This window comes from Mustela putorius, unplaced genomic scaffold (genome assembly GCF_011764305.1).
Source record: "Mustela putorius furo isolate JIRA1106 unplaced genomic scaffold, ASM1176430v1.1 tig00000174_pilon_pilon_pilon, whole genome shotgun sequence".
Lineage (NCBI taxonomy): Eukaryota > Metazoa > Chordata > Mammalia > Carnivora > Mustelidae > Mustela > Mustela putorius.
In genome coordinates, this window is record NW_025421304.1 from 7594479 (window position 1) to 7602270 (window position 7792).

Genomic DNA, 7792 nt, shown 5'->3' on the forward strand with positions numbered 1-7792 from the left:
CGCCTGGTTGACTGAGTGGGTTAAGCCTCTGCCTTCGGCTCAGGTCATGATCTTAGAGTCCTGGGATGGAGCCTCATACCTCTGCTCAGCAGGGAGCCTGCATTCCCCCCCCCACCCCCGCCTGCCTCTCTGCCTACTTGTGAACTCTCTTTGTCAAATAAATGGGTAAAACTGGGGGTGGTTAAGAGCGACTCAGAAGACAGACTACTGGCTGGCTATCTTGTACTGGACATAAAATCCTCTAAACATCGGTGTCCTCACCAGTAAAATAGCGGTTATTTCATAGGGACCTCAACTATAAATGAAAAGATGAAGATTGTGCACAAAAGCTAATACATTGTAAATGCTTAATACACAGAAGCCATTACGATTGTCATTATTATTAAGCTTTGCACCTAAATCCCTGGCTCTTTTTTAAAAATTTATTTATTTTATTTTTCAGTTCGATAGCGCTAATAATATAGGGGCGCCTGGGGGGCACAGGTCATGATCCCGGGGTCATGGGATGGAGCCCCGCGTGGGTCTCTCTGCTGGGCGGGGAGCCTGCTTCCTCCTCTCTCTCTGCCTACTTGTGATCGTTGTCAAATAAATAAAATAAAATCTTTTAAAAAATAAAATAAAATAAACATTATAGCACACACACATGCTCGGCTCTGTTCTAGGTTTTACAAGTACGTATGATCTAACATATATGTATATGCCCTAAACACCTATCTTTATACATATGTGTGTATATATTAAGAATTATTATTACCCCTATTTAAACTACTATTAAACTACTATATTCGTATCCCTAGGTTCCCACAATTTTTACCCTGAGGGACGCAAAGTCGATCCACGGGCCACTCCCGGGAGACTCCTTTGCCCACTTTCCTGCGGGTAGATCTCAGCACACTGACACCGAAGAGAGCAGCACATTCTCCTCCCCACCTGGCTCCTCCCCGCCTGGCTCCTCCCCGCCTGTCCTCCTGCCCCGCCCCCAGCGAACGCTCGTAGCCCTGCCTCTGACGCTAGGCCGCTCCAGGCTCGGGCACCACTTGGGCCGGCGCGCTGACGTCACCGATGGCGCGCCTCCTGCGCTTCCTCGCGCCTGCGCCGCGGGCGGAAGGTCGTCCCTGTGACCGGCTGAGCGTTTGAGAAGTAGTCGCCATGTTGTCGGTGGCCGCCCGTTCGGGCCCATTCGCGCCGGTTCTATCGGCCACGTCCCGCGGGGTGGCGGGCGCGCTGCGGCCGCTGGTGCAGGCCTCGGTGCCCGCCACCCCGGAGCCTCCAGTGCTGGACGTGAAGCGGCCCTTCTTGTGCCGGGAGTCGCTGAGTGGCCAGGCCGCGAGCCGGCCTCTGGTCGCCTCCGTGGGCCTCAATGGTGAGCCGGGTTGAGGGGAGCGACCGGGGGCTGAGGGGACCCCCTTTTCTCGCTCCCTCTGGCCCTGAACCCAGGGCACAGCCGAGGAGGGCGGGGAAGTGGAGCGGAGCCCTGCTTGAGGGATTAAGTTGCCGGGCTGGGTCGACCTTGGGCAAGCGTCTGCATCTCTCGGGCCTCTTCCCTCACCTGTGCGCGGACGCCGTTGGGTGAGCGATTTCAGGTGACCTCCGGCCCTGGCGTTGCGTGCCTTTGCGGGATTGTTTCCGTTGGCCGCCAGTCTGGGTAAACCCCAGGCTGATTTTGTCCTTCATAGGCTAAGTTCAAGAACTCCCAAGTCTGTCCCAGCAGAGTCTGACAGACTTCGTTGCTCACGGGTCGTTTTACTTTGGGCAGATTTTTAAACGTGTTGCCTTACCAGTGAAATGGGTGAATGATGATACCAGTTTCGTAGGTAATGTCGTGAGCTTCAGATGGAGAAATTCTACATAAGGGCATTAGTACATTTGGGGGCACTTTATACATACTCAAAAAACAGGAACTGCTCTTAATATTTGGGACCTGGTCCCGCTCACCACCACCTGATCCGCTTAGTGCTCTTCTCTTTCACACCGCCGCCCCCCCCAACAAAAACAACAAGACAGTAACACAGGCCCTAAGGTCATTAATGGTGGAGCGTATTAGCCGTGTTTTTCGTTTGCGGGGCCAGTATTTTCACACTGTAATCAGTTTAGTCCTCAAGAAAAGCAACAGGCAGAGGCTCCGTTTTACAGATGAGAAAACAGACTGCAGGGGGTGGAGTGACTTGCGCAGGGATAGACAGTGTGTAAGTGATAGAAGATGGATTCGGAAGACTGAGTGAGCCGTCAACTCTCGCCCAAGCCTACTCTTAACCTTTGGTGCCTCGGCTTCCATTTCTTTTCTCACGCTCCAGCGTGGACGTTCTGAAATGGCAACCTGTAGGCCAGCGTGTCTGGAGTCCGCCGACCTTCATGGTTTGAAAAGGAGGAGTTCTTGTGTGTCTTAAAGTGTTGGAATCTGGCAACCCTGAACTCTCGTTCTCCGTGGGAAAAGTCTAGTGTGCTGGGCACTGGCTGCCCTCTTAGTTGGTGCAAGGGCTCTTTCTGTTCTTCGCAGTCCTCACCAGACCTGCTTCCCAGTGTTCCCTTCCTGGCCTCACTGACAGTTGATTTGGCAAGTGCAGCTTGCCCTACAAACTAAGTTGCCCCCACTGTTTTTCCTCCATTCACCCTATTCTGTTGCCTGTAAAATAATGCACTCGGTTTTCCGCATTTCCAAGTCTTACCAGGCCAATCTCTGTTCAGCGTCGGGTCAATAAAAATCTTTTCATTTGCTGCGTCCTTTATGCTTTATGGTCCGTAACACTTTCCACTGTTGTGTTTCCTGGTGACTCCTCTGACCTTGTGCTTGAGGGCATAGAGAAAAATCTTAATTTTTCTATTTCCTACAGCCTCAGCTTTTGCATACAGTTAGTGCAGAATGTTTGTGGATGAATAAAAGTGGAATTTTTTGTTAGGGGTACCAGTGGGTTTTGGAGACATTGTTCAGGGCATGAACAGTGTACACTAGCCCATCCTTAGCCCATTCTTTGGACCTGGAGGTAAGAAACAATAAGGGAGGGGAAAACTTCAATAGCAAAGGCAAAAAGCATCTGTGGAATTTGTCTACTGGCTAAATGGTTTCTTCTAAAACTTAGAGGTTTACCTGACCTTTCCAAGAACTGGTAAATAATACAGAACCATAAGGGAAACTTCTTCTGTGATCATATATTCAGTTACAAGCTTCAGTTCACATTAAAATCTCCTGTCTAGATAGTACTGAGGTTGTGGGGTGGGAGGGTGGATCAGGAGACGGTCCTTAAAGTGAGGAGGATTTCCAGGGCACATAACAGTTCACCTTAAGACAAAAAACAGAAACCTGTTTTGTTATAATCCCTGAAGTTTTCTGTTCCTAAAAGTATCGGATACTGCTCGAGTTTAGAACTAAATCTAGCATTTTTAGCATTTTTGCTGCTAAAGTCACACCTAATGCAAATTAATGGGAATTATTTAGAGAGTAACTTTTACAGTATGGCAATTTAATTTTCCAAAGTGTTCATGGTGGTGTAGTACAATATAAGATATAATCTGCTAGACAAAATGGGAGTAGACAAGTGGATTTCTTCCATCATCAAAACTCCAGAAAAGAATGTCACGACCATTCTGTTTAATGTTCTTGTACATTTCCTTGCATGCTGTTACATGGGCAGAGGTTGTAGATACTGTTTTTAATGTAGAAGTATGAACTTTGGTTCCTTCATCTTTTAAGTATGGTACACATATTTCCTTTGTGATCCCAGATGATACTAAAGGAGAATAATTCACACTTGATCCCAGACCCCAGTCTACACTGATAGGTTAACCGTTAGGTAGAGGTAAAGTATATAATGTAATGTCACGCTGTGTAGTTGTAAATCTCAGGTAGTCAACTCTCCAAAAAATAATGGAATTGTCAAAAGTACCCTGGTCCCCTCCAAAAAATAATGGAATTGTCAAAAGTACGTAGAGTGATGTTGATAGTTTTTACCATTGTTTATGAATGTAGTTGGCCCTTGAACAACATGGGTTTGAACTGTGCAAGTCCACTTCTGTGTGGATTTATTTTTATATAAATATTGTACAGTACTGCAAATGTTACTTTATGATTTTCCTAATAACATTTTCTTTTCCCTAGGTTACTTTATGATAAGAATGCAGTATATAATATATGTAACATACAAAATATGTGTTAATTGACTGGTTAAGCTTCCAGGCAACATTAGTAGTTAAGTTTTGAGGAAGTCAAAAGATAACGTATTTTTTATTGTATGTGGGGTCGGTGCCCCAAACCCTATTTGTTCCAGAGTGAGTTGTACTTAGGGCTTCCACTGTTACTGACCTTGAGAACCAAGGAAATATAATTAGGATGAGACAGCCTAGTAACCCAAGTAGAATTGCAACTTATATGAAAATGCACTTTAAAAGTACATATTTCTTTTAGGGGCTCCTGGGTGGCTCAGTGGGTTAAACCTGTGCCTTTGGCTCAGGTTATAGTTTCAGGGTCCTGGGATCGAGTCCCATATCGGGCTCTGCTCAACAGGGAGCCTGCTTCCCTTTTCTCTCTCTTTCTCTCTCTGTCAAATAAATAAATAAAATCTTTAAAAAATAAAACAGAGGGGCGCCTGAGTGGCTCAGTGGGTTAAAGCTTCTGCCTTCGGCTCAGGTCATGATCTCAGGGTCCTGGGATCGAGCCCCACATCAGCTCTCTGCTCAGCAGGAAGCCTGCTTCTCCTTCTCTCTCTCTCTCTGCCTGCCTCTCTGCCTACTTGTGATCTGTCTGTCAAATAAATAAAATAAAATAAAAATAAAAGTACGTATTTCTTAGAAACAACACATTTTCTAAGTGTGGAATTTTTAGTGTCCCTTTTCTAAAATGGAAACCTTGTGGCAAATTTCCTAAAATGCATATACAATTTGCAAAGAGACTTGCTTCCTGTAACATACTTAAAAGTGATCCCAGTAAGTTCATTTTTTTTTATCAGATATTTAAAAATGGTATGGGACAAAAGGACATAATCTGTTTGGATTTTTTTTAACAAATAAAACTGGGGTGCCTGGGTTGCTCATTCGGTTAAGCTTCTGCCTTCAGCTCAGGTCAGGATCCCAGGACCCTGGTATGGAGCTTCCCCTTGGGCTCCCCACTCAGTGGGGAGTCTTTCTCCCTCTGCCCCTCTACCTGCTTGCGCATGCTCTCTCTCCTTCTCACTCAAAGAAACAAAATTTTAAAACAACAAAATATTAACATCCAAAGTACTACATAAATAGCAATTATTTGTTTGTTTAACATTCATTTGACACAAAGATCTGTCCTTTGGCTGCAGTGTTAGCATTTCAGTTGAGAGACCCACAGCAGTGAGAAAGATAATGCCTTCACTCTTACAGAATTTATTGCCCTTGACTGAAGAGTGGGATATGTGAAAATTTTGCTCTTTTATCCTGTACTAAATTGAAATACTTGGTTCTTTTGGAGATCTCATTTGATGGTTGCATATTTTGGTAAGGCTATTCTTTTCTGTCTATTACTGGCTTTACTTGAAGTTATAGTAATACGAATTTATACTCCAGAGTATAAAATAGAAACCTCTAAATTTTTTGCAACTAAAGTTATGCTGACAGTTCACAGATTGTTTATTATCTTGTAATAAGTATTTTATGTATTTTTAGCAGTCCTTTCAGAGAGTAGATAGGAATGTAAAGTTAGACATTTGGTTTAATAAGATGATCCCAAATCAACTTATTAGGTAGACTTGAGGAGTTTTAGGGTCCCTTGTAATCCAGAGAATGTGAGAGGTAATTACCATAATTGTATGTTTTGACAGATTGAATTTTCAGGGATTTTAAAATATTGCTGTTTACAGTACTGTTTAACTTTTTAGATTTGATGGACTAAATTGTTAAAGAATTCTGAATCAGCAGTGTTCAATCAGGAGAAACTCAGTTTACACATATAATCTTGTGATTTCTTACCAGTATGATAGGTAGTGATTGACTTCATTTCTTTTTCAGTATTTTATATGCTGGCACTGCCAACTTGACAATTTCTGAGATCAGTGAGTGCCATATTTCACATTTTTATAACTTGATTTTTGCTTATGAATTCACAAAGATTATTTCCTGATGTATGTCCCTTTCACAGTATTCATCTAATTGTGTTTTTTTAATTTTCTGTTTATTTTGCAGCCCCTGCTTCCATTCGTTATTCCCACACAGACGTCAGAGTGCCTGACTTCTCTGACTATCGGCGCGCTGAAGTGTTAGATGGTACAAAGTCTTCAAAAGAGAGCAGTGAGGCTAGAAAAGGTTTCTCCTATTTGATAACTGCAACAACTAGTATAGGTGTTGCATATGCTGCCAAGAATGTCGTCTCGCAATTTGTTTCCAGCATGAGTGCTTCTGCTGATGTGTTGGCCATGTCGAAGATCGAAATCAAGCTATCTGATATTCCGGAAGGCAAGAACATGGCTTTCAAATGGAGAGGAAAACCGCTGTTTGTGCGCCATAGAACCAAGAAGGAAATTGAGCAGGAGGCTGCAGTTGAAGTGTCCCAGTTGAGGGACCCACAGCATGATTTAGATCGAGTAAAGAAACCTGAATGGGTTATCTTGATAGGGGTTTGCACTCATCTTGGTTGTGTACCCATTGCAAATGCAGGAGATTTTGGTGGTTATTACTGCCCTTGCCATGGGTCACACTATGATGCTTCTGGCAGGATCAGGAAGGGGCCTGCACCTCTCAACCTTGAAGTTCCCTCATATGAGTTCACCGGTGATGACATGGTGGTTGTTGGTTAGAGACCTGGACTCAAGTGCTAGGCTCCTTTCCGGCTTGTCACCTAAGAAGACTTAAATAAGCAAGCCTTCTATACTTAAGTTGATTTGAAATATTTAAGAATTGCTAATAATGTGTTTGCAAACATTAACGTGAAGTAAATTGAATTTAATGTTGAATGCTTTCAAGCGTTCACCTAATAAAGCCACTGTTAAACATTGTTAAGCTCAAAGACTTAAAAAGTGCAGTTTCTTTGCTAGTTAACTCTAATTAAAAATTACAGGCTGGTGTATAAGAAATTTGTGAAATCTGTAATCAGTGTTCTCCTTCATCTTCTTTCTTTGTGTCAGGGACACAGATTCTGCAGAGCTAATGGTTAGACTGAGGTACAACTAGCTGGTCATTTCTAAGTCGTGGAAGGTATTTATGACATCGGCAGAAATAGTATTCAGATTTCCCTCTTTTTTTTTTTTTTTTTTTTTTTGCACATGAGTCCTGGCTATGTGTGTCCTGCTCCATCTCTACCCCAGCATTGCCCCCACCCCGAGTCTGTATGGTGATGTTATATATGATTTGTGGGAAAGTTCTAAATGAGGTGTTAGCAACTCTGAGGGTTTAGCCCAAGTTCTAGGTAGCTGATTTCTTGCTTAAGTGACAGGTCAGGAAAATTTTATTTTTTCACTTATGGGAATAAGTTAGTAATTAGAATTATTCAGTTTTAAGAGGCAGTGGTGGGATATATCTGAGAAAAGCTTTCCAGAATGGGAGTGCTACTTTTACTTCCTTCATCTGGTGTGAATATTCATGTTCCCGTTGCTCCTGCATCCACCCTATCAAGAAGCAAAAGTATCTGACACTTAATACTGTGTTAGTGGGAAAATGATCCTGCTGGTTTTGTTTCTGCAGTGATTACATTTTGAGGTATTTCTTTGGATTTGCAGTCAATCAGTTTTCACTGTGAAATGAAGGTGGGCACAGGGAGGCATCAAAATCCACACCCTCTTCTTCCTTTCTGCTTTCTACCTTCAGTTACACAGGTGAAACAAGACACATCGGATACTCTCCC

General features: G+C 43.3%; 1 protein-coding gene across 2 annotated transcripts; it reads left to right on the plus strand.

Annotated features, from left to right (window-relative positions):
* The first annotated feature begins 1085 nt into the window (after nt 1-1085).
* On the plus strand, nt 1086-6958 carry LOC123390965 (cytochrome b-c1 complex subunit Rieske, mitochondrial). 2 transcript variants are annotated; one of them, XM_045076019.1, is made up of 3 exons: nt 1086-1197; nt 1255-1363; nt 6139-6958. In XM_045076019.1, the coding sequence occupies exons 1-3, from the start codon at nt 1150-1152 to the stop codon at nt 6747-6749; spliced, it is 768 nt and encodes a 255-aa protein (XP_044931954.1). In that variant the 5' UTR covers nt 1086-1149; the 3' UTR covers nt 6750-6958. The 2 variants fall into 2 exon arrangements, with proteins under 2 accessions (XP_044931954.1, XP_044931953.1); XM_045076018.1 differs by having other exon boundaries at nt 1088-1363.
* The last annotated feature ends 834 nt before the right edge of the window (nt 6959-7792 follow it).

What these genes read in the sequence shown, in the direction of transcription:
- LOC123390965 (XM_045076018.1), top strand. Translation starts at nt 1,150, where the DNA reads ATGTTGTCGGTGGCCGCCCGTTCGGGCCCATTCGCGCCGGTTCTATCG. An exon ending in CGCCTCCGTGGGCCTCAATG is followed by an intron (nt 1,364 to 6,138) that starts GTGAGCCGGGTT and finishes TTTATTTTGCAG; the next exon opens with CCCCTGCTTCCATTCGTTAT.